At 46.4% G+C, this 26020-nt stretch overlaps 4 protein-coding genes across 5 annotated transcripts; 2 read left to right on the forward strand and 2 right to left on the reverse strand.

Moving 5' to 3' along the window:
• Positions 1-2116: 2116 nt before the first annotated feature.
• On the reverse strand, positions 2117-3457 carry LOC134165327 (olfactory receptor 4S2-like). The gene has a single exon (XM_062621981.1). It carries the CDS (start codon positions 3308-3310, stop codon positions 2312-2314), a length of 999 nt encoding a protein of 332 aa, XP_062477965.1. The 5' UTR covers positions 3311-3457; the 3' UTR covers positions 2117-2311.
• A 5599-nt stretch (positions 3458-9056) lies between these two features.
• Positions 9057-14346, forward strand: LOC134165322 (proto-oncogene Mas-like). 2 transcript variants are annotated; one of them, XM_062621977.1, is made up of 3 exons: positions 9057-9262; positions 11801-12860; positions 12909-14346. In XM_062621977.1, the coding sequence occupies exon 2, from the start codon at positions 11819-11821 to the stop codon at positions 12776-12778; it is 960 nt and encodes a 319-aa protein (XP_062477961.1). In that variant the 5' UTR covers positions 9057-9262; positions 11801-11818; the 3' UTR covers positions 12779-12860; positions 12909-14346. The 2 variants fall into 2 exon arrangements, with proteins under 2 accessions (XP_062477961.1, XP_062477960.1); XM_062621976.1 differs by lacking the exon at positions 9057-9262 and having other exon boundaries at positions 11492-12860.
• Positions 14347-17364: 3018 nt separating this feature from the next.
• LOC134165324 (mas-related G-protein coupled receptor member X1-like) lies at positions 17365-18249 on the reverse strand. Its single transcript, XM_062621979.1, has one exon. It carries the CDS (start codon positions 18247-18249, stop codon positions 17365-17367), a length of 885 nt encoding a protein of 294 aa, XP_062477963.1.
• A 3283-nt stretch (positions 18250-21532) lies between these two features.
• Positions 21533-22933, forward strand: LOC134165328 (mas-related G-protein coupled receptor member X1-like). The gene has a single exon (XM_062621983.1). It carries the CDS (start codon positions 21551-21553, stop codon positions 22454-22456), a length of 906 nt encoding a protein of 301 aa, XP_062477967.1. The 5' UTR covers positions 21533-21550; the 3' UTR covers positions 22457-22933.
• Positions 22934-26020: the final 3087 nt, after the last annotated feature.

A 26020-nucleotide genomic window follows, 5' to 3' on the forward strand; every position in this document is an offset into this window, starting at 1 on the left:
TGCTGGGGAGGGACTCTTCATCAGGGACTGTAGCAATAAGACAACGGATGATGGGTTCACACTGAAACAGGGGAAGTTCAGGTTAGATATAAGGAAGAAGTTCTTTACTGTGAGAGCAGTGAGATGCTGGCACAGGGTGCCCAGAGAAGCTGTGGCTGCCCCATCCCTGGCAGTGTTCAAGGCCAGGTTGGACAGAGCCTTGGGTGACATGGTTTAGTGTGAGGTGTCCCTGCCCATAGCAGGGGGTTGGAACTGGATCATCTTAAGGTCTTTCTAACCCTAACTATTCTATGATTCTATGATTTATATTCACCTTACCTTTGCAAACAAATATTCTTGGCATAAAAATGTCCCTTACACAGGCCATTTACGTAAATTCTGCTTTCTGTCCTAAGCTAACATATCTCATACACATTCTCATTTCTTCTTAACTTCTTACCATTGCATGTTGCCATCACAAAAGAATATCACAATTGTGCTACAGACTTCATTTCTTAGGCTGCTGCTGTACAAATTTGAAACAAGAAGTACAACAGGAAATTACTTCAAACATTTAGAAAGGTTTGTGGCTAGTCTTCACTGCAGGTGTTTTTACTGATACAATGCAAAACACAGAAGCAACTCTTTAGCCTGAGTAATAAGTTCTTATAAGAATTCTTACTGAAGTGTAGAGTAGCTTAATGTTGTTTTCAGTGACACCTTCCGTAAGCTACAGACAAATATTTGCCCAGCAGTATCCAGAAATGAGAACTCCAGAAGAAAACAACTTGTGTTCATTTCTAAAGCATTAAAAAATAATCTATTTTTAATATATATGTATATATATAATTTTGAATAAAAAAAAAAAACACTGGTGTTCATCTCCAAAGCATTAACACAATAATCTACTATATATATACACATACATATACAATTTTATTGATACATAAAAAAAGTTGTAAGCCCTAACTTGGGCTTCAGAACACCTTGTGACGCTGAATCCTACTTAAGTCATGTTAATGTGTAACACATGATGTTGATAGGGAATGAAAGTGAAGGAATCAAAGTGCTTCAGTTACTTTCGAATGGCATGAAGCAAGTCTTTCTCTTCCTCACTCAGCTGATTTGGTGGTTTTCTGATGGTAAGGTAGGGGCTAGGGTCTCTTGTCTCATTGTGGATCCTCATGTGGAGATCCTGAGCTGCTACAGCTTATCACCCTGTGGCAGCTTTGCCTGGTTTGGTCTTTCATCCTGACGATTCTTCTCTTCCCTCCTGCAGTAGGAGTATACCAGCTCTTTCCCATGGCAAACACACTTCTTCCCTTGTGCGGATGTGTAAACGTGCTTTGTTGTCTTGGAGTTGTATACTGGAATAGTTCTTAAATAATTCTTTTTCTTTTTCCATGGATACATGGAATTGTGTCTCCAAATGCCATGTTTGGTCCTTCATTTCTTACAGTCAGCAAGATGTCCTTCATTGAATCAATGATTCTGTATTAGAATCATAGCATGGTGAGGGTTGGAAAGGACCTTAAGATCAACATTAAAACACCCGAGTCAGAGCTGAAGGGTAGAGAGGGTGGTTGGAAGGATGACATCAGTGATAGGTGGAGTAGATAGAATCATAGAGCAGTTTGTGTTGGAAGGACCCTTTGAAGATCTTCTATTCCAATCACCTCTGCCACGGGCAGGGACATCTCCAACTAGACCAGGTTGCTCAAAGCCCTGTCCAACCTGGCCTTGAACACTGCAGAAAGCATTTGTTGCACTGGCAGGGGAAGGGGAGAAGCTTCCTCTCCTGTTGCCTGCATGAGCAGATGACCCAGCTAGCACCTAATACCAGGTTTTTACTTGCTGATGTATGATTTCAAGATACCACAATGTAGTTCTCATAAAAAGGCATTACTTGAAGCAGAAAGGGGACTCGGTTTCCAGCATCAGTTGGCCATGATCCTCTCCTTCCCAGCTGAATGGATTACGCAGCAGATGAAGTCCATTCTGAAGTTTATCCCTGAGTAATGGGATGCTCTACCTGGATACCATTCTCAGTGGTTTTGATGGTAATTATTTAAACACTGGTGTTTTGGTTAGTGCTCAGGAGCACCGGGTCTGCCCCTGCCCCAGCTGACAAGAGAGTAGAAATGGAATGCCTGCTCAGCACAGAATTCACAATGTCCTTCAGATCAAAAGTTTGACTTCCACTATCTTCCAACCTGGCATTATAGTCTATGATTCCTAACTACAACAGGAGCTAACAGCAAGATTTTCCTCGAAAGGCAGTTCCTGGGGAATTTCCATGACAGATATTTCCTTTGGGAATGTTACTGCAGTTCTATACCTTCCCATTTTCACTTCCCACTTTTCTACTCCACAGTTTTCTCATGGCAGTCTTCACCTCCTCATTTCTTAGCGTGTAGATGAGCGGGTTCAGCATGGGGGCAATGACAGTGTAAAACACTGCTATGCTCTTGTCCTCCAACAGATTGCTGGATGGACGTATGTAGATGAATGTGCATGGCCCGAAGAACAGAATCACCACAGTGATGTGGGACCCACAGGTGGAGAGGGCCTTGTGCCACCCTATCCTTTTCAAGGAAACCAGGATGACAACATAGGACATAACCAGGATGAAGAAACTGCTCAGACTTATCATTCCACTGTTGGCCACAATAGCGATGCCCGTAGCATAGGTGTCCGTACAGGCCAGCTGTAGTAATGGGTGGACATCACAAAAGTAGTGGTCTATTTTGTTAGGGCCACAGAAGGGGAGCTGGATGATTAGAAGAGTCTGCACTACGGAGTGCATGAAGCCTCCTACCCATGAGCCGATCACCATCCGGCCACACACCTGCCTGGTCATGAGGGAGGTGTAATGGAGAGGTCTGCAGATGGCAAGGTAGCGATCGTAGGCCATCACCGTGAGGATGAAGATCTCTGTGCAACCAAAGAAATGTACCCCAAACAGCTGGGCTATGCAGCCTACAAAGGAGATGGTTTTATTTTCAACAAGGAAGTCAGCAAGCATTTTGGGAGCTGTGACAGAGGAGTAGCAGATGTCGACAAAGGACAGGTAGCAGAGGAAGAAATACATGGGGGAGCTCAGAGGCTGACTGCTGGTTACGGTGATAATAATGAGCAGATTTCCTGCCACAATAATCATATAGAAGAAGAGAAACAACACGAAACATATCTTCTGCACACCTGGATCCTCTGAGAGGCCCAGAAGAATGAGTTCCTTCACACTGCTTGCATTCTCCATGTTAATCAGTTGGGCAGCAAAATGCCTAGGCACAAGGAAACATAAAGACAAATGATTTGTCAGGTTTTCCATTATTAAAAATGGATTCCTTATCAGATGTTCACACACACTAAGAGATATAAAGGGTTGGTATTTAGTTTGGGGGGGGGGGGGGGGGGGTTGGATTTTTTTCCCTTCCCTTATGTTTTTAATTCTCCTTGCACAAGATTTGAGCCATGCCTGTTCCCGCAGTGCACTCCCAGACAAGTGCACTCTGGGATATGTTCCTCTATTCTGGTCCTCCAGGATTTATGGCTGATGTGCTAAGGATAAGACTAGAGTGCTCACTAGAGGCTCCATAGATGTTTAAAAGCATGTTTGCCCTCAGTGTAGACCAAATCCATAAAAACAGTCTTTGTAACAATAGTGCCTGGAAGAAGTATTCCTTGGAATAATGATTTTTTTTTATTTATATATATTTATTGAGTTGTGGTGAAACCACCTACAGAGAAAAAAATATATATCTCTGGTGTATGTACATTTTGAAACATGAATATGCAACTTCATGGGCTGAACTATGAATTCTGGGGAAATTAATAATAATGGCAAAACCAGCAAACAGTATCACATATGAAGATGACCTTTGCAGGTCCTTCCAGTCCAAACTATTCTATGATTCCATGACATGCGTTAGTATTTAGCTTGCTCTAAATCTCAGCAATGTTTCTTTAAGATAAGGGAAGAATGAAAAGATCTTTTCAGAACTCATTGCAGCATTGTATGGCTTTTGCTTTATACTGATTCATGATACCCTCTGGGAGATATTCTGAAGAGTTAATTTCTGGTTAGTAAAACCAGTGTAGCTGGTGGTCAAAGCCTCTCTGCCTCTATTGAAGACTGTAGCTACAGCTAAACTAAGGTCCTTTTCAGAACCCTTTCTTTTTCCACTGACTAAGAGGAGCCTAAGTAAATTAACATCACCAGGGTAAAGTTAACTTCAGGGAATAATCCTGTTTGCCGTCTGAAGGTAGGTCAGAGCTTTCATGATGCCATCCTCATTTCTTGTGTATGTGCTATGGCTGAACGTACTTCGACGTACTTCTAGACCTCTACACTTTCTCTGTTCAGAAATTCCAGGGTGAGTGTGGGGCTTCTTTGGTTTGGCCTGTTCCAGTGATAGCCCCAGAGAAGTAAATGTCACTAGTAAATAATCTACATCTTTAAAAAGACTTACTCCTTAACACTGCCAACTTGCCGTTACACACCCAAATATCAGAGTGGCTTTGGTCAGGGAAGCCTGGAAACCACTAGATTAAACATGTTACTGAGTTTAACCAAAAATAAACATCTTTAGTGTGAGGCATCCCTGCCCATGGCAGGGGGGTTGGAACTAGATAATCTTAAGATCCTTTCCAACCCTAACTATTCTATGATTCTCTCTCTTAGAAGCAGATTCTCAGCTGTATGGGATCCATCCTGGTATCCAAACATCCCCAGTCAACTGCTATTATAAATCACCTTAGCAAGTCGTGCCCAGTAAAAACACAAGCAGTGATCAGAGCAGCTCCATGGATCAGATCCATGGAATGATTCAGCTAACACAAATTACATAGCACCTATTTGAAACTACAGAAAAATGTGAAACTCTTGTGCAGGCAAATACTGATCAAGCATCCACAGGAAACACTGAAAAAAACAGAATTGCTCTCAAACCCACAAAGTGAAGCCTAGAGAGGAAGTTGGGAAAGTTAGGGACTTTTCCTGTGCTTGCATATGTGCTAACAAAGTAAAAGATATTCAAGAAGGGAAGGTAAAATTTACATGGATAATTCCTTTTCTGGTGTATCTCCAAGCAATAAGAATGTGATACTGGTTTCTACCTCCATCCCTCCTCTTTTCACTTAGCACTAACACAGTTTTCCATAGAAAACAAAAGGACAAAATGGGTATGTATTTATGGCTGTGCAATAGCCAGTGGAAGAGAAACAGCAGGAATCTGTCTGGCCAGAGCAGGATGGGAAGCAAACCCCACCAGTTTCAGTGTCACATTCAGGCAATCTGTGGTTCATAAAGGAGTGAGCAGGAGACAGATGATCAAGGAAAAGTATATTCCTGAATAATGGCAGGTGGGAAATTGCCCAGTGAAAGAAAGTGCATACTTTTGAAAGGATTATAAAGATACCACCCACTCACAACAGACACCTTTACCGTGCATGCGTTATGGTAAGGCCTCTGTCACCACTACCAAATTGCATTTTACAATGCAGAATCATAGAATCCCAGACTGGTTTGGGTTGGAAGGAACCTTCAAGCTCATCCAGCTCCAACCCCAACCCCTTCCACTGGAGCAGCTTGCTCCAAGCCCCTGTGTCCAACCTGGCCTTGAGCACTGCCAGGGATGGGGCAGCCACAGCTTCTCTGGGCACCCTGTGCCAGCGCCTCAGCACCCTCCCAGGGAAGAGCTTCTGCCTAAGAGCTCATCTCAGTCTCCCCTCGGGCAGGTTAAAGCCATTCCCCTTGGCCTGTCCCTACAGGCCCTTGTCCAAAGCCCCTCTCCAGATTACTTGTAACCCCTTCATGTATTGGAAGGCTGCGAAATACGTTACAATATATTTTACAGTATATTTCCTTATGTCATGTAGTCACCTGCATCCAAGCCAGACACATTCACTCTGTTTTCTGCCTTTGTGGGGCAGTTCATGACCAGCCTAAGGCATCTTCTAAAAGATGTGATGGAGGTGCCAATTTCTTTCTGCTGACTCTAAGAGGATGACTGCAATGACTGGAAGTTGTGAATGCTCCATCCCTGGCAGTGTTCAAGGCCAGGTTGGACAGAGCCTTGGGTGACATGGTTCAGTGTGAGGTGTCCCTGCCCATGGCAAGGTGGTTGGAACTGGATGATCTTAAGGTCCTTTTCAACCCTAACTATTCTATGATTCTATGATTCTATGTCTTACATCTAATAGTATTTTTTCAGGGGCAGACTAGAGGTATATGATATAATGCAATCAATTACAAAATAAAAGAAATACCAAGAGGACTACTAGCATTTCAAAAAGGAGGAGAAATTGCCAGCATTCTTCCATAAAATCTCAGAGGGTTAATAGGGAACAAAATGACAGAGTAACCCAGCCTGGGACTACAGAACCAGTTCTGTACCTGACTCCAACCAAAGAAAGCCACAAACAGGTGATAACTTTAGTGCAAATTCCTTTTTGTATTTTCAAATTTGTTCAAGAAGAAGTGAAACAAAAGAAAAGGAAATTGGGAAAAAAAGAAAGGACACAAGAAGAAAGGAACCAGAGATCTGGAAAACTTACCTCATCTGTGGCCGTAGATCAAACTTTTTGTGTAAGGGCTGTATGATTTTATCTCATCAACATCTGTCTTCCCCAGAAGGAATGTGTTAGAGCAAAGTGTCTTTAAAGATCACGGAATGGCTTCTGAAAAGCTCCCAACACTTGCTCAGGAAGAGCCTTTTGCTGTGTAATTCCATCTAATTTAGGTTCTTGTTTTCTTGTACAAGTGTATCTTAGTGTTCTCTGCCCATGGGAGAGCTGCTCTGATGGACTGTCTGGGTTGTGTGGCCTGATTTCTGAGCGCTGAATGATGCCTTCACAACCTGGCAGCAGAAGGAAGGCTGAGAAGACAACGCTTTAAGTAGCACTCTTTAACCCTCTCCAAGGAAATCTCTCACCTCAGGGGCTCTTGGGGCTGGAGGAGAGAGGCAAGGAGGCTTAATGAATTGAAGGCATGAAAGGAAGGGGAAAGGAGGAGAGATTAATTCAAAGAAATATCAAAGAAGTAGCCATCAGTCTGTGATAATGATATTATCAAGGCACTTCAGGATTTCTCCAGAAGAAAAGGCAGTCAATGGATTAACTGAATAGCTAAACCACGTAAGCATGGGATGTGACTTGGTCCAGTCAGCCCTTTCCAGAGACCTTCATTAAGCCATGCTTTATGGTTTTCCTAAGTGTAGAGATCTGTTAGATCCACTGCTATGGCTTGATAGCATAGAATCATGGTGTGGTTTTGGCTGGAAGGGACATTAAAGCTCATCCAGCTCCAACCCCCTGCAGCGGGCAGGAGCACCTTCCACTAGAGCAGCTTGCTCCAAGCCCCGTCCAACCTGGCCTCGAACACTGCCAGGGATGGGGCAGCCACAGCTTTGTGAGTAATAAACCAATGCTTTTAAATCTTTGTGTATTCCAAAAGGAAAACACAAATCTTCATCTAAGAACAGAAAATCAGAGATATTTCAAGTAGTAAAGAGGGAGGCACCATGCTGGGGTGATGGTGGTAAAGAGTTAGCCATCACAGTTGTCTTTTTAAGGGCAGGTTAAGCACACTGTTCTCAGTATTCTTAAGTTAAATTTTCACAGAGACAGAAGATGGCCTGGGTTACTTCGTGATAACCCTTAAAGTCCTACTTTGCATGAAATTTCACCACTGGTCTTCCATTGAATAAAGCCTCTTGCAAGAACTTGCACGTTTTAGCAAAGGTTAGCAAATTACAGAATCAGGAAAGAAAAAATCCTTCTTTTAGAAATGGGGAAACCAAGGGAGGAAGTTGCCTGTTTTATGTGTATGGAAGGCAGATAAGTTGAGTCTTTGTCACTCCAGGCTTTCCTATGGAAAGAAATAGATCTCTCCAGGAATTGATTCCCCTGATCTACCTCAGACCCAGTCTTAGGATAAGATTAGGTCTGAAGTAGACATCTAGATTTTGAATATAATAACTTAGGGCAGACAAAGGCCACATCCAAACAGCTGCAATCAATGGCTCAAATTCCAAGTGGAAACCAGCAATGAGTGGTGCCCATCAAGGGTCTGAACTGAGACCAATACTATTTAATATCTTCATCATTGATATAAACAGTGGGATCAAGTGCACCATCAGCAAGTCTGCAGATGACGCCAAGCCAAGTGGTGCAGCTGATATGTTTGAGGGAAGGGATGGGATCCAGAGAGACCTGGACAGGCTTGAAGAGTGGGCTCAAGAGAACCTCATGGAGTTCAGCAAGGCCAAGGTGCAATCTCCACTATCAGTACAGACTGGGAGATGAAATGAAAGAAGCTAAAGATGAACCATCAGGTATCTGGCCTGCAAAGCTCTTTCGGGCCAGATCTGCCAGTTTTTCTACCCACAGACACATGTGGCAGCAATTTGGCTGGCATCCTATTCCTCTCCTTTTGTTTCCCTAGCCAAACAGACTAGCAGATGTGACTTAATGCACAAGCCCAAATCAATAGCTGCCGATATCTCCTGTTGCAAAACAGTTCCTATAAGGATGTGCATACTGCCAGGAAAGGAGAAATGTCTCTGTTTTCACTCATTTCATTTGGCACGTGGATCTGACACCAGGATAGTGGAGGCTCATCACATGGAGGGTCTGTGTATGGTGAGAAGATGAGTGAGGTTGTGTGGATGAGTGGTGAATGCTGGCAAGGGGTTGTTTTGATAGAGATAGGAGGTGGTGATGAAGCATGAGTTTGTGTGGACCCTGCTCCAGGAAGGGTTGTGTGAAGCAATAGGGACTAAGTAGAGTGATAACTTGCACTGGGAGAGGCTGTGGGTTAGATAAGGACACTGTTTGGGTGTGTTAAGGCCTGTTCAGCAGGGCCAATAGGTCCTTGGGGAATGAGAAGTTGTGCTGAGGCAAGGTATAATTTTGTACAGACCATTCTTGCTTACTTTGCATTGTGAGACTAGCTGAAGAAGGGAGAAGTAGTAAAAAGAAAACACATTTCCAGAGCCATGACACTGACAGGCTCTGTACAAAGAGGGAAGTTGCTCATATCTAAGTGACCACACACCCCAAACTAGATATTTCCCCAACAGAATGATTGGCTGGCTGTCAGATGTCGCGTTGTAAAGACTGTGGCTTTTTAAATAGTTTCTAACTCTCCCAGCACTTGTGTGACACAAGGACTTTATCTGGACCAGAAGTGACAGAATTCCAGTGAAAATTTCACCCAGAGGATCCACACCAGACAGCTGCTGCAGATCAGTCACTGAGATTCCAAGGAACCCACAAAAAGGTGAGAAATTCCTAGATGGCATCTTTGCCATTGCACTCTGTCTGGTGCTTTCTGTTGTGCTTTTGGAGTGATGGTGAGGGTAAGGAAGGAAGGAATGAAAGACAAGGAGGAAAGGTGATCAAACATTTTCTTCTGGTTACAAATTTGCTGTAGGTAAGAAATAGTCTTAATCATTTTGAAGGTAACCAGAGCTTCATTCTGGAGACCTTTCTCCATGAACAAGTGCTATTGAATTGCTCTAAATACACCTCTGTACTAGATGTCATTATTCAGAAACCTAGATTAGCAGGTTTGGTCTTAGATGGTGACTTAAAATTGGCTAAGAAAATACAACAACAAAACTTTCTGTCCATTGCCTAAAATGTCTTTGTGGTGTTATGGTTGTTCAGCCTGACATCTGCTACAAGAACATGGTACTCAGCAAGCAAACCACAGGAAGGATGTTTCATATTAAGAGAGAGAAGGACCACTTAGACTCAGTCTGCTGCTGTTTGATGCTAACTTTCACTCATTAGTTTCATCAAGGAAGCAGGCTCAATGTCTTGAATCTGTCTTAGAGACAAGAAAAAATGAGGGTGTCCACTAGTGTCAGTCTTTATGTAGGTGTGCTCGATGGCACAGAACCATTTCTTTTAACATTAGGAAATACACTCAATGAGCTTAAGTTAGCCAGTTAGATTTGTCATTCCCTGAATGCCCAGTGGAGAGATATCCTACTGGAGGACAGGTATAACAGCTTTCTGGAGATGACTGCACAAGGGAAGCAGAATAGCTTCATTCCTCAAATGGGGACCACATCAGAAAGCTGGAGTGGGCTTAGACAGAGCTTAAGTGACACTCAAATGTTCATTTCCTCTTCAAACCAATTGTGACTTTGTTTTGGGTTACACCAATAGCTTGTGGCAGAGATAGAGCTGCACTAGAGCTTCTGGAGGCCAGGAAACCACTTAAACACTGGGTCTTCGTTTCTTCTCACAGCATCAAGTTCTGCTGATCTGCTGCCACCCCAAAAGCAGGTAGCGAGGAAGCAAACAAAGTCAGAAGAATGTATCTTTCCAATTTGCTTGCTGCAGATGTGCAGGGAAGAGGTAGCCTTGCAGAGGTGTTGGTCAGCAAGTACACTGCTCTCCCCAGATAAGGAAAGAGATGAGTTTGAACTCAGGGATGTTCCTGTCATGAAACCGTACTACAGCAGACTGTCCATGCTGAAGGAGACGGTGTTGTTTGTTTTCCATAGTCCCTTTCAGTATGTATTAAATTCATTGAATTTAATCATCTGAGTCACAGATTGGTTTGGGTTGGAAGGGACCTTAAAGCCCATCCAGTTCCAATCCACTGCCATGGGCAGGGGCACCTTCCACTAGAGCAGGTTGCTCCAAGCCCCTGTGTCCAACCTGGCCTTGAACACTGCCAGGGATGGGGCATTTACCACTTCTTTGATTCAATCTGTCATATTTTGCGTGCTTATGGGAGTCTGTCTCCATCTATACCACAGCATTTTACGGAAACAGAACAGCCTGTCCGTGCTGGTTGGACTGTTCAATGAGTCACATCTTCCCAGCTCTCCCCATTTTGTCTTGTTCCTCTCTTCTTTTTAACTATCTCCTGCTGTCGCTCATGATACTTCTTTCCCTTCCCATGTCAAAGCTAATAGCTGATGAGGAGGGTGGAAAACAACCACAGTGCTTGACCTCAGAGAAAAAAAAGGTGTGAAATCTATCTTTCAACCTGTTTATTCAAGATTCTCTTTCATATCCCAGTATCATACAGGAAGAAGCAGGGTGAACCACCCCACGGAATGAGGTGAAATAATTGAGCCATAATTCCAATGACCTGACCCCAATGAGGGGCATTTTATCCCACATGCAGTTCTTAAAGCTTCCTTCTGAAAATTAAGTTATTAAGGGCTGACTCCTCAGATTGAATTACTTATTTTCTGTACATAGGGCTCAAGAGAACAAACCAACCACATTAAACTACACTCATTCAACTAGAAATCAATCATTGACATAAAAACCTACAAGCTATTTTGAGTACTCCCTAACATGTTTTCTGGGCATGGACAAAACTCAATCAGATTTCATGCTGATTAAACTTGTATGCTGATTGCCTACAATTTTCACACCCTTTTAACAAGATTTGTCACCTAATCTTAGCGACAGGAAGGAAAGACAGCTATCTCGTTGTTAACACTGGATTTGCTCTTATTCACACAATAGGTACTTTTCCGACATGATTCATCTCAGCTGTAATTGGTTTTTTAAGCTATTTGTTTCCCAGTACCGACTGCAAAAAGGGCCCTCAGGAACTGAGTTTTAAGAAGGGACAAACAGTGTAGTTTAACTTTTCCTACATGTCATATAGAATTTGGGGTCAATGCTTTGAACAGTGCATTAGAGCTCTGTGTTCCAAGTCCAAATACAGCAATCCCTCCCTAAATCAAGCTCTGGCGACAAAGAGATGAACCAAATCCAGAAACACCATCAGGTCACCATGAGGGAAAGTCACACCAGTTACCTCTCTCCTTTCTGCTTACAGGTCTGTCTGAAATCCCTCATGATGAGTACTTCAACCACGTCAATCTTCCTTCCAACTGCAAGCAGCCAGGTTCTTGGGACTAATCAGAGTGTGGCTGTGGGAAAGACAGAGCCATCCTATGCTGTCCTCAAGTTCATGGAGAGCTTCTGCCTCATCAGTGCTGCCTGTGGCATGGTGGGTAATGGCATGGTGCTATGGTACCTTGGTTTCCGTATCAGGAGAAACCACTTCACAGTCTACATCCTGAACCTGGCTGCTGCCGACTTTGGGTACCTCCTCTGCATTGCCATAGAGACGGTTCAGTACCTGATGCAGTTCAACGTGGGGGTGCAGTTTGGGATATTCCTCTTCCTGGATCTTTTCATGTATGGGACTGGCTTGTACCTCCTGACCGCCATCAGTATTGAGAGGTCCCTCTCTGTGCTTTGTCCCATCTGGTGCAGAAGTCACCGCCCAAAGCACTTGTCTGCCATCATCTCTGGCCTGCTCTGGGGTATCTCCCTGCTGCTGAACACTCTTGGGTATGTTTTGTGCTCCGTGCACCGCTCTGCTGGGACCTGCCAGATCCTGCTCATCACCATTGGAGCCTTGGACTTCATATTCTGCACACCCCTCATGCTGCTCTTCAGCCTTATCCTCTTCCTTAGAGTCAAGTGCAGCTCCCAACACCTCCGAACGGGCAGGCTTTTCACCGTCATCATGCTCACCGTTCTCTTCTTCCTCATTTTTGCTGTGCCTTTGAGTATCCTGATCCTCTTTGACTTCTTGGGCTACAAATTTCTCTACTCCCCAGAGATCGGTTTCGTGCTGTCCTGTGTGAACAGCACCCTCAACCCTGTCATTTACTTCCTGGTGGGAAGCTACAGGGATCGGAGAATCAAGTTTACCCTCAGGCTGGCATTCCAGAGGGCCTTTGAAGATTCAGCAGATGACAAAGATGAGCGGGAAACCCATGACACAATCACTATGTCTTCCTAAACCCATCCTGTGCGTAACAGCAGCACTGGTCTGGAGCTGAGGGCTGATAGTTTAAAGAACTGAAGATCTCTGAGATACTGGGGTAGGTTTATCTCACATGACCTCCAGTATCTTCATTGTGGATCTCCAGCCTTTAGCTAATTATTTTAAGCTCCATCAATGGTCAGAGAAAACAAACATCTGGACCACAGAGTTTACCTGACCTCTGTTAGGACTACATTGAAAGTATCTATTTCTCTTCAGTGCCCATTAAAGGATTTCAGCTTGGTAAGGTAGAATACCTTGGTGTCTGCATTACATCAAAGGAATCCCACTCAGAATTTGCAGTTTACTCAATAAATCTCTGTCTTTCAGAGTACAACAATATCAAACTCACAAATTTCAGTCACTTTTTACTCAGGTCTCTGAAAATGAGATAGGAACCTCTCCTCCTCCTGTTGAAATAAGCCATGAAATTCCTAGAAGGACTCTATCTATCTCACTTCATGTTAAATACCTGTATCTCAGCCACACATGTCATTTTCTGCAGCTCATAGGGTGCACAATTCTTTGCTCTCTCATGCTCATTTCAAACAGTGAAATGATTCATGCCCTGGAAGTTCCTTTCTTCTATTAGCAAGGGAAGTTTCCATATACCATGGAGTTGTGATGCAGTACGAAAGGGCCCCAGCCCCTACCAACTTGCCTTAAAACTTTATACACTGAGTTGCATTCTCGCTTTCCTTGTGTTTCAAAGAAATACAGGACTGGAGTTGCATATTACTTTACCTTCCTCCAGCCCAAGAAGGAGTATCTTCATCTAACTAACTACAGCACGCATTGGGTTGTTATTCCTCCCTTTAAGGACTGATAAGAACCCATGGCTTCTAACATCCCCTTTACTGACAGAATTAAAATGAAGGGTAGAGGAAAAAAATAAGAAACAGAAAAAAGGTTAATGAATACCACAATTTGCAACAAATTATTCTCTAGACCCTTGAGATGAAATATCTGATTATTTGAAATGTGGTACTATCAGACTACCTAACATTAGCACTTTTAACCAGACTATATAGGAAAACGCAACACAGGTCATTTTCTTTGAGAAACCCTCCAGATTTCCATTTCATACCTTCATTTGTGAATACTTTCCTAAAGGGAAGATGCATTCTTCTGTTGTCTATTATCTTTATCTTGTTGCTTTTTGCTTCCTGTTTACAGTTCCTGAAAGCTGAAATTTGAGTTCCATTTCCAGTATTCTTTAATGTTCTGCTCTTCTGCAGTGTACATACAGTTGATTCAGATTAGGGCTGTGTCATCAATTATTTTTTGTAAGGTGGTTTATTTTCCTTCTAACTTCTACTGCTGAGGGGAAGAGAGTATCCCTTTATCAGAAAACATGTTCTAAATGTTTCGTTTTGAATGTCTGTAATGATTTTATCACTGGAGGAACTGAATCTTTTCTGTTATTGTAAAAAATAATAAACCCCTTTTTTTTTAAAGGGAAAACAATTTGCATTTAAAAATATTCTTGTGCTCAGAAGAAGCCATCAACTGATAAAACCATTTAAAGTGTTATAAACATATAACCCTTTCCCTCCTGAGTTTGTCCTTAAACATACCCAGTGTGCAGCAGTTGATGTGAACACATTTTACACATCACATCAATGTGAACACTTTACTTCCAACCTTGGACCTTTAAAAGGTGATGCCTGCATAGAAACACCATCATAGACACCCTCAATTGTCCATGATGAAAGACTAGTGTTCTTATGGCTGGCATCTGCCAGATATTTGCAGGGAAATGAAAGAAGGGATGAGCTTCTGGGGCTGATGGTGGTGCAGAAGAGCTTCAGAAGCAGCTGAGGAAGGCACGCACCACACAGTCCTGCACAGTAAAGGAGTCTCAGTGAGGCCTGACATCAAAAGGTGTTACCTGGTGCAGATTAGAGTTTTCAGACGCTCTCTCATGGCATCTGCTTCAAATCCCTGTGGGTGTCCCATGAAGCCCTGGCCAGAAGAAATCCAGAGCATTTCTTTTCTGGAATCACAGAGGGGAGGCACAAGGTGTTGGAGAACGCAGGCAGGATTATTAGTTCTGGTCAAGGACGTCCTCATTTCTGAATATACCTTTATGGCAGAATTCATTTATCCTCATTTTTACTCCTTTCATGCACATTCAAAAATCACTCACATAGCAGCAAAGGGGCCTTTCTCCCTTCTTCACACCCAGCTCAGGCAGCAGGGGATGCTTTGAGTACATCTCAAACAGTGTGACACATCCCTGCATCAAGGAATTGAGCCAAGGAGAGAGCTAGGCCCAGGCTGTTGCATGGGCTCTTGGACAATCTGCATGGCCTCTGTTATGTCATATTTAATCCTCAATACGCCACCTACTTTGTTTTTTCCCTAAGAGAACAGATGTCATCTGAGGCTAGAATCAAAATGCGAATGCTATTTAAGATGTTAGAATTACCCCAAACTTTAAAGTACAGGTACTATCATTTTACTTTTTCTATTCAGGTTAGTAAAGTGCCACTACATCTCCCCTGGCATTGAACTGGACAGGAATTTAGAAGGTTTGGAAAACAAGGCAGAAAACTTGATGGTTTCCAAAGAGAAAGCGTACCTTGGACAAGCAGATGAGCTAAGGACAAAAGTGAAGCAGTCATGGCAGGGAGAGGTGATTATTCATTATATCAAAATAATTAAACTTGGCAAATTTCAGGTTAAGCATATTCTGAGAACAGCTCCTCTGAACTCAACCTGATGTCACTATTCAGTGAGGTGACTCCTCCACCGATCTCTGCAGGCGCTATCTCCTACCTTCAATCTTTGTTTTACTGTTCAGGGGGTCTCTATAGCAAAACAAACTCCTTGGAATTCTTGTGATATTCTTTATAGGGTAGTAGATTAAACAAAAATGCTGCTATTGGCTGTAAGAAAAACCTCTGGGTGCAACAGGTGGTGACCAGATAAAAACGTAATGCGTTTGATACACGCCTTGAAGAGAATATCAGGCAGGAAGGTCATGATGAGAATACAGATCTCTCCCAGCTGAGACTGCTCTGGGTATGGTTTAGGTGTTAACAAGGAGGGGAAGATGGAAAAAAAATCAGGAGCAAAACCAAATCAGGAGATCTGACCCTGACTGTTGCATGATTATGTGATTCCATGGGCTCATATCTATGTTCATGGTTAAAACTCACTGTTCCACACATTAGGCAATAAGCTCTGCTGTAGCTGGGCTCAATACTGGACCAAAGAGGGGAATTACTGATGCAAAATGCCAAATAACCTTACTGCTGTTTCAGTTGAATTTCTAGCACTGTTGACTTCACAGCTTTGAAATAAGACATGAAGTTGCCAATTCCAGTAGCCTGCATGAGGGAGCAAGTGCACCATTAACCATGTGCATGAGGCTGGAAACCTCATCCTTTCAAAGATGATGAAGAAAAGAGAAATGGAAGGGTGCAAATCAGCGCAAACAGAAAAAATGACAAAGGTACCCAACGATAGCTCACAGCTCAACAGGGATCATGGCCATGAACAAGGAGTGAACATAGATGGCTCTGTATGACATAAGGTAAAGTGGAGGGGAAGGGTAAGAACAGATAGGAGATGGAATGCATAAAATCATAAAATCACAGAACGATTTGGACTAGAAGGGACCTTAAAGCTCATCCAGTTCCAATAACCTGCCATGAGCAGAGACAACTTCCACTACAGCAGGTTTCTCATCCATGGCCAGAAATCCACGAGGGCATCTCTCTCACAGCTTCTTCAGGCAAAGAGTTCCCCCAAAGCACCACAACACTCGGCTGCTCAGCCAAAGTACACACATGGGGTCAAGGCCATAAGGGTCTGCTCTGCTCACAGACAGAATATGACACACGCTAGCTGTATAATATGCGGAGTTTATTTAACAAGCTCATTAAAGCCAATAAGCGCACTAATGCAATCACACTAATGTGAATTAGGTAAATATCTCTCACTATATACAGTGAATAAGTACAATAAAGCAAATCAGAGGTATAGATATGTAACTGAAGTACCGAAGAAACATTGCAATGCATCAAAGCATGACTGCATAGAGACAGCAGAGATTAAGAAGAAATTCATCACCAGTTACCACTGAATCATCACCCAGTCCCACACTTCCAGATGGGAAGCCCCCTTGCAGCTGATGCCAGGACTCTCAGGTCACTGGGACAATTCCTATGCTGTGCGTGCACCTGTAGGTGAGGCTTCTCCCACGGCCACAAGAGGGTCCTGCTTTTATACCCATATCAAAACAACCGGCTTTATGCCAGATCGCGGATTGTGTCCTCATGGAACCATGCAGTTTCTCATGATCTCACCGTGGTCCACGCTGAGAGCGTTGGCCAGGCACCCCCGTGTGTCCAAGTATGAAGGTCATAGAACAGCTGCACCCCTCTGCTTCCTGTCTCTTTCTGACAAACAGTCACTATGAACATAAACGTATGTACTCAACCGAACACACTGTGGCAAACAGCATCCTTTGTTATGTCCCTCAGTCCTGAGAGGGAGTCAACTCTCAGCTATGCTCCCATTCATGACAGGGTGATTGCAACGGGGAGCAGAGCTCAGGCCTCCCCCTCCCCAGCAGAGCCTCGGGGAGTGCTCTGCATGGGGATGCCCTCAGGCACGGGGCTCTCCTCCTTGCTCCTTTCTCTCTCTTCAAACACTCTGCGCAGGGCGACTTGGATGGAGCCTTGGAAGCGGCGCTGCCGGCAGCTCCCCACCAGGAAGTAAATGACTGGGTTGATGCTGCTGTTCAGCAGAGCCAGCACCAGAGTCACCCTTTCAGGAAATAGAAAACCATAATATAAAAGATTAAAGAAAGAATTTATGCTGAAAGGCATCCCTAAGGCAAAGAAGAAGATGATGTTGAGCACAACAGCAACATAGAGTTTCCCCAGGCGCCGTCTCTGTGAGCCACATCGGAGCCCCGTGACCATGGACACGTTGGAAATCAACATCGTTAATGACAAAATCACGGAATAGACAATGCCCACACTTGCAAGCAGTGTGTAATGTCTTTGACCAAGGAGAGAGCAAACATAATATGACAAAATGAAAAACGCAACGCCGGCCCAGAGCACCCCACTCACGATGCCTGACAAGTGCTTTGGGCGGTGGCAGCGATACCAGATTGGGAAGATGACAGAGACGGAGCGCTCCGTGCTGATGGCTGTCAGGAGACCCAGGCTGCTGAGGACTAACAAGTGGCTCAGTAATTCAACTGCATCTAAGAAACCATTGTAGAAAGGAAGAAAAGAACCCAAACCATAACAAATTATTGTCAAGTTGAAATACCCCAATATGAGCAGAAAATACAAGAGGAGCAGAGAGCAGTCAGCAACAGCTAAATTTAGGATGTAGACAGTGAAAGGATTCTGCCTCAACCGAAAGCCCAGAAACCACAAGACTATCCCATTCCCCACCATTCCAAACACACAGATCACCATGAGGAAACCTAACAAGGTCATAAATCTGCCCGATGCATATAAACATTCATAATTTCCCGCATTGCTCCAATTCCCATCATGAGTGTAATTCAGAGGGAGGTCTGTTCTGTTGGTCTCCTCCATAGCAAATGACCCTGCTCTGGGCAGCCTCCTTCTCCCTCAGCCACCACCTCCTAGGAGACACAAGCAATGAGAAGGCAATGAGGGCCATCGGCGTTCCCCGCTCTCCCCATCTCTCCCCACAGCCCCCGCCAGCCCCAGGCTGCTCCAGGAAGGACCCGTCCCCCGGCGTGCCCAGCACAGGCTCCCAGCCCTGCAGGCCTGGCCCTGCCCAGGAGCCATCTCCCACCTGCCCGTGCCCGCTCTCCTACCTCCTGCTGCTCCTGCCAACAGCGCTGCTGCACGAGCTCCAGCACAGGGGCCTCCAGCCTCGGCAGCACAAAGCCTCTGGGGATGCTTCCGTGGCCACCCCGCTCTGCTCGGCCGTCTTCCTCGTGCCTGGGGAGCAGAGCTTTGCCCACACATCACGGCCCGTGCTCAGCAGACACCCCTCACAATCTGCCCACATCGCTCACAGCTTCCCCTCACATGGCCCAAGGGGGGAGATCTTGTCAGCAGGAGCTGGGCACGTCACCCCCTTCCTCTCCTGCAGCCGGCTTATCACCGGGAGGGGCTGATCTGTTATGATCCCATGAGAAAGGATCTCAGATTCCATAAAGCATCCACTGAAAGAACATTTTCTACATCCTGAACTCTCAAGAAGTGAGGGCATGGGTAAGGTAAACTTATGAGCTTTCGGGTATTGGTAACCCAGGATCTTACACCACCAAGCGGGAAGATCCTGTCCATGGAACGTTATCCCATTCTGGGTGTTTGAGCTGTTACGGGGGTTCCAGAAAGAAGAAGTCAGCTCTTTCTACTGCCAAGCAAAAAGGATGCTCACGTGAGAGCTGTGGCAGCAGTCTCAGATATAGGCAAGCACACGCAGGGTGAGCTGCCTGCAGGCTCCTCCCTTGCCATCAGCCAAGAAGGTCTCTCCATGGCCAAGGCAGATGCAGAGTGCGGCACAGGCCTGGGACTGCTCAGGCTGGGTGTTCTGTGGATCACTCACTCCTGGAGGAGCTAACATGGGGAAAGGTGGGATTTTAACTCAGGAATGAACGTACATAAACCGTTCCCAGGGATGGCGCATGGCAGAAACGTGAGAGTGGGAAAGACGAGCCAGGGGCCATCAGCGCTGGCAGATCAATGAGCTGCAGACACGCAGCAGCACGAGGGCTCCGCTTGTTGTCTCTAATGACAGAAACTGGTGCTTGAAGACGTCTTCCATCTTTCTTCTGGGAGACATCACCAGGACATAAAGGCTTTGCTTTAATGTGTCAAAGCATGGAACATAATACTTGGGGGACATACGATTCTGCAAAACCATAGAGGAAATCAGTAAAGGGAAATGCTTTTCACAGCGGAGGTGAAGAAATAAAAGCGCATGCTGTCATTGTAGGACAACCAGGAGCTGACATGTTATATTCCCAAAACCGTAGGGAGCGGGGATAAAGGGACCTCATCTCATGAAGCATGACTGAACAGCACTGAACTGTCCATGTGCAGCACTCTGATTCTCTTCCAGGGCCCTGAAGGCTACAGCAGGCCTTCTTTGCTCTGACCCACTGATTCATCCCCTGCCCCTTGCTCCAGGCCTACACAACCAGGCTTTGAGTGGGCTACGCAGGACTTGTACCTGCCTGAAGCCCTGTCTCCGTCCCCTCTCAGGGGTGGACCTTCAGCCTGTGCCCTAGCCCTGGTTCAAGTCTACCTCTAAGCCCTAAGTCCCGCAGCTCCAGGCGGGAGCTCTGCCTAGACTGTGGACCTTGTTCATTACCGTGCGTTCACCACATGAAATCAAGGGATAACCTTGGAGGTCTCCAGCCCTGGGGATGACAAGCACAGGCTGTAACTCCCAGAAAATGGTCTTTAAAAGCTGGAAAACACATGAAAGATGGAGAAAAAATAAGCCATGAAAATGCCGTTCTCTGTGAGGCTAAGGGATGAGATTGTGTGACAGGAACCCCTTGGAGATAAAAGCACATTTGCAGCACTACGTAGCTCACAAAGTGTAATCTCATAGGAGACACAAGCACATCAGGGTTTTGATTAGAGGCAGTGCGCAAAGCCCTCGTGATGTTCTCTATCTGAGGAATGGTGATTTCTCATGGCAAGTTGACGCAAGGACATGCTCAGCCTCATTGTCTGCTTCTGCTGAAGGGATTCCCTTGGGATCCGATGTTCAGGATCAGGCCTGGGGGAGCAGAGGGAGGGATGGGCATGAGCAGGGGTGGTTCCGCACGTCAGGGAGGATGGGAAGAAGAAGCAGTGTTGAGGCCATGAGAGTGCCAGTGACTTCTGAGGGGTTTCTGCTCGTTCATCCCCATTGTTGCTGCTCCCTGGCTCATCTCGCTCACTCTCATCTTTCTGCCTTGCCCTTGCCCTGCCAAATCTCTTCCCCACCATACCCCTTGCTGAAGGGACACAAGATTATCTGACCCATGCCCACCTTCCTGTGAGTTCAGGATGTAGAAAATGATCTTTCAGTGGATGCTTTATGGAATCTGAGATCCTTTCTCATGGGATCATAACAGATCAGCCCCTCCCGGTGAAAAGCCAGGGGGGCAGGAGAGGAAGGGGGTGACGTGCCCAGCTCCTGCTGACAAGATCTCCCCCCTTGGGCCATGTGAGGGGAAGCTGTGAGCGATGTGGGCAGATTGTGAGGGGTGTCTGCTGAGCACGGGCCGTGATGTGTGGGCAAAGCTCTGCTCCCCAGGCACGAGGAAGACGGCAGAGCAGAGCGGGGTGGCCACGGAAGCATCCCCAGAGGCTTTGTGCTGCCGAGGCTGGAGGCCCCTGTGCTGGAGCTCGTGCAGCAGCGCTGTTGGCAGGAGCAGCAGGAGGTAGGAGAGCGGGCACGGGCAGGTGGGAGATGGCTCCTGGGCAGGGCCAGGCCTGCAGGGCTGGGAGCCTGTGCTGGGCACGCCGGGGGACGGGTCCTTCCTGGAGCAGCCTGGGGCTGGCGGGGGCTGTGGGGAGAGATGGGGAGAGCGGGGAACGCCGATGGCCCTCATTGCCTTCTCATTGCTTGTGTCTCCTAGGAGGTGGTGGCGGAGGGAGAAGGAGGTCGCCCAGAGCAGGGTCATTTGCTATGGAGGAGACCAACAGAACAGACCTCCCTCTGAATTACACACATGATGGCAATTGGAGCAATGTGGGAAATGTTCAGAATCCATGTTTCTTTTTTCCTGCTGGATATATGGCCTTTTATTTTGCCTGTCTGGGGATCTGTGTGTTTGGAATGGTGGGGAATGGGATAGTCTTGTGGTTTCTGGGCTTCCAGATGAAGAGGAATCCTTTCACTGTCTACATCCTAAATTTAGCTGTTGCTGACTGCTCTCTGCTCCTCTTGTATTTTCTGCTCATATTGGGGCTTTTCAACTTGACAATAATTTGTTATGGCTTGGATTCTTTTCTTCCTTTCTTCACTAAGTACATAGGTGCAGTTCCTTTCCTGTGCCACTTGTTAGTCCTCAGCAGCCTGGGTCTCCTGACAGCCGTCAGCACGGAGCGCTGCGTCTCTGTCATCTTCCCAATCTGGTATCGCTGCCACCGCCCAAAGCACTTGTCAGGCGTCGTGAGTGGGGTGCTCTGGGCCGGCGTCGGGACTTTCAGTTTGTCCATTTATATTTCCTCTCTCCTTGGTCAAAGACATAACATGCTCTTTGCAAGTGTGGGCATTGTCTATTCCGTGATTTTGTCATTAACGATGTTGATTTCCAACGTGTCCATGGTCATGAGGCTCCGATGTGGCTCACAGAGACGGCGCCTGGGGAAACTCTATGTTGCTGTTGTGCTCAACATCATCTTCTTCTTTGCCTTGGGGATGCCTTTCAGCGTAAATGCTTTCCTTAGACTTTTATATAATGGTTTTCTGTTTCATGAAAGGGTGACTCTGGTGCTGGCTCTGCTGAACAGCAGCATCAACCCAGTCATTTACTTCCTGGTGGGGAGCTGTCGGCAGCGCCGCTTCCAAGGCTCCATCCAAGTCGCCCTGCGCAGAGTGTTTGAAGAGAAAGGGAGGAGCAAGGAGGAGAGCCCCGTGCCTGAGGGCATCCCCATGGAGAGCACTGCCCGAGGCTCTGCTGGGGAGGGGGAAGCCTGAGCTCTGCTCCCCGTTGCAATCACCCTGTCATGAATGGGAGCATAGCTGAGAGTTGACTCCCTCTCAGGACTGAGGGACATAACAAAGGATGCTGTTTGCCACAGTGTGTTCGGTTGAGTACATACGTTTATGTTCATCGTGACTGTTTGTCAGAAAGAGACAGGAAGCAGAGGGGTGCAGCTGTTCTATGACCTTCATACTTGGACACACGGGGGTGCCTGGCCAACGCTCTCAGCGTGGACCATGGTGAGATCATGAGAAACTGCATGGTCCCATGAGGACACAATCCGCGATCTGGCATAAAGCCGGTTGTTTTGATATGGGTATAAAAGCAGGACCCTCTTGTGGCCGTGGGAGAAGCCTCACCTACAGGTGCACGCACAGCATAGGAATTGTCCCAGTGACCTGAGAGTCCTGGCATCAGCTGCAAGGGGGCTTCCCATCTGGAAGTGTGGGACTGGATGATGATTCAGTGGTAACTGGTGATGTATTTTTTCTTAATCTCTGCTGTCTCTATACGAATATGATTTATGTGTTGCTAACTTTCTTTGGTACTTTACTTAGATATGTATATCTCTGATTTGCTTTATTGTACTTATTCACTGTATATAGTGAGAGATATTTACCTAATTCACATTAGTGTGATTGCATTAGCGTGCTTATTGACCTTAGTGTGCTTGTTTAATAAACTCCACACATTATAGAGTTGGCATGTGGTCATGTTGTGGCCTACCCTGTCTGTCAGCAGAAGAGACCCTTATGGCCTTGACCCCAGCAAATAAACTGTGTGTGCTTTGGCTGAGCAGCCGAGTGTTGTGGTGCTTTGGGGGAGCTGTTTGGCTGGGGAAGGTGTGAGAGAGAGGCCCCGGGCGAGCTCTGGCCGTGTGTCTTGTCCCAAGCAGGCAGGGCTCTGCCGAAGGGACTGCAAAGACGGGGAAGCCAAGGAGGACCCCTGGTGAGTGCTGGGGGGATTTGTGGTGTAGAGGAGAAACATCGCAAATTGGAGTTTGAGGGAGAAAAAAAAAGAGTAAAAGAGCAATAGAAAGAATAAAAGCAAAAGAGAAAGAAAAGCAAGAAAGTAAGAGAGAAAGCCATTAAGTAAGCCAGGAATGAAGAAAGGAAGAGGGGAAGAAAGAAGGGAAGGGAAGGGAAGGGAAGGGAAGGGAAGGGAAGGGAAGGGAAGGGAAGGGAAGGGAAGGGAAGGGAAGGGAAGGGAAAGGGAAGGGAAGGGAAGGGAAGGGAAGGGAAGGGAAGGGAAGGGAAGGGAAGGGAAGGGAAGGGAAGGGAAGGAAAGGGAAAAGGGTAAGGAAAAGGAAAAGGGAATGGCAACGGGAAAGGAAAGGGAAGGGAAGGGAAGGGAAGGAAAGGAAAGGAAAGGAAAGGAAAGGAAAGGAAAGGAAAGGAAAGGAAAGGAAAAAGGAAAGGAAAGGAAAGGAAAGGAAAGGAAAGGAAAGGAAAGGAAAGGAAAGGAAAGGAAAGGAAAGGAAAGGAAAGGAAAGGAAAGGAAAGGAAAGGAAAGGAAAGGAAAGGAAAGGAAAGGAAAGGAAAGGAAAGGAAAGGAAAGGAAAGGAAAGGAAAGGAACTGGGAAGGATGGAGGGAGGGAGGGATGGAGGGAGGGAGGGAGGCAGAAAGGAAGAATTGGATGGAGGAAGGAAGAAACAGAGAGAGAAAGGAAGGGTGGGAGGGAGAAAGGAAAGGATGGAGGGAGAAAGGAAGGGATGGAGGGAGAAAGGAAGGGATGGAGGGAGAAGGAAGGGAGGGAGGGAGACTGGAGAAATGGAAGGTAGAAAGAAAGGAGAAAAGGAAGGGAAAAGGAAAGAAGTAAACAAAGCTGTGGCTGCCCCATCCTTGGCACTCGTTGAGGAAACGTTGGATGGTGCTCAGAGCATCATCCAACCTACTCTAGTGAAAGGTGTTTCTGCCCATGTTGGGGTTGGACCTGGATGAGCTTTAAGGTCCCTTCCAACGCAAACCAGTCTGTAGTTCCATGATTTAATGCAGTGGGGAAAGAATGGAGAGCTTCCCACAGGGTAAGAGGCAGGGAAATGGGTGGGTGAACACAGATCCCTGCCACATGCTGGTTGATGCTCACCCCTGGTTGGCTTCGTGCCTTGTAACAGTTGTGCAGAGCTGCTCAGCACCTCCTGATCATGGCCAGGATCCGGGTGGCAGCAGGAGGCTTCCTCCTCATGCTGGAGCTGGAGAACCAAATGCACACACAAATAGAAGTGCGATGCTCCTGATTTCTACATCATAAAGTGGCCCGTACAGCTGCTTATGTTAATTTCCTTATTTCAGCCTTTTATTGGTCATGGGCACAGACGTGCGTTCAGTGGAGTTACGATGAAATCTTTGCTGTTGGCAAAGAGAAGAGAGGAATGAGCGTCTCTGACTTGCCAAGACCATCTGATCCAGTGATCCTTGGACTTGCTTTAAGCTGTGTCTGGGGGATGTCTGGTGAGCTGTGCCAGAGCAGGTCCCCATCTCAGCCTCTGCATCTGACTTGAGCCTGCTGTGCTTCTCTCTGCTCTCACAGAGCTGATCTTTGCCATCACACATCCCGAGTTACACTGTGTTGTCTCACTCTTCACCAGTAAAGCTTCCTCTCCAAACACAGTGCCTTTTCTGCAGACGCAGCTCCCTCCATCTCCCCTCCCAGCTTTGAAGGGCAGGGTAGGATGGCCTTGGCTGAGGGAAAGCAAAAGTTTCTGAAGCCTCCCTTGGGTTGCTCTGGTCCCTGAGGACAAAACTTCTGTGGAGGTATTGCGAAGGGGAACACGTCCTAGACCCTCCCCTCTTGGTTTTCCTGCAAAGACCGACTGGAGCAGGGCTGGAGCAGATTCCCTGCCCCGTGGCAGGGACACTTAATGTGCTGTGCAGGCCCCGAGAGACCCCAGCGGGGGGGTGAAACCTCTGGAGCCGGCTGCCAAAAGCCACGTTCCCTGGAGCACAGCGCACAACAGCCCTGGCGTGAGCTTGTTGGCACGAGCAGGAGCGCTGGGAACGTGCTGCTCAGAGGCACTGCTGACCCCATCCTTTGCTCAGAACGATGGAACCTGCCACTGAAGCGTGCAGCACATTCCCATGGCAGGAGCATGCTCTTGCTTCCTGCCCAGCTCTGCAGCCCAGCCCGGCCTGGGTTTGTGCCTCTCCATCGGATGGGAGCGCTGCTCCGGCTCTGCTCGCTGCTGCTTTGGACACCAGAGCAGAAGAGGAAGGATGCTCCGTGGGATCAGAACCCCTCTCCTGCCATCTAGAGGCATCAGCCCCGCACATGTCCGTGCAAACAGCTCCGGGCATTGGCTGGATGTGCCCCTGAAGTCCCCTGAGCCCGGAGTCTTGGTGAGTAGTGTGACCAGGGCTCCTACTCGGGGCAGTTTCTCCTTCTCGTTTGCTTTCTCTGCATCTCCCTCTCGCACACATTGTATCTTCGTGTCTTAGTTCCTTTCCTCCCTCCCCTTTTCCTTCATTTCTACTTTCCTTCCTCCTTTTTTCTTTTCATTTGTTTCCCCTTTCCGTTCATTTCCTTTCCTTTTTTTGCCTTGCCTTGCCCAGCATTGCCT

This window comes from Pezoporus occidentalis, unplaced genomic scaffold (genome assembly GCF_034315485.1).
Source record: "Pezoporus occidentalis ecotype Australia unplaced genomic scaffold, CSIRO_AGI_Poc_V1 ctg236, whole genome shotgun sequence".
NCBI classification, from domain to species: Eukaryota; Metazoa; Chordata; class Aves; order Psittaciformes; family Psittacidae; genus Pezoporus; species Pezoporus occidentalis.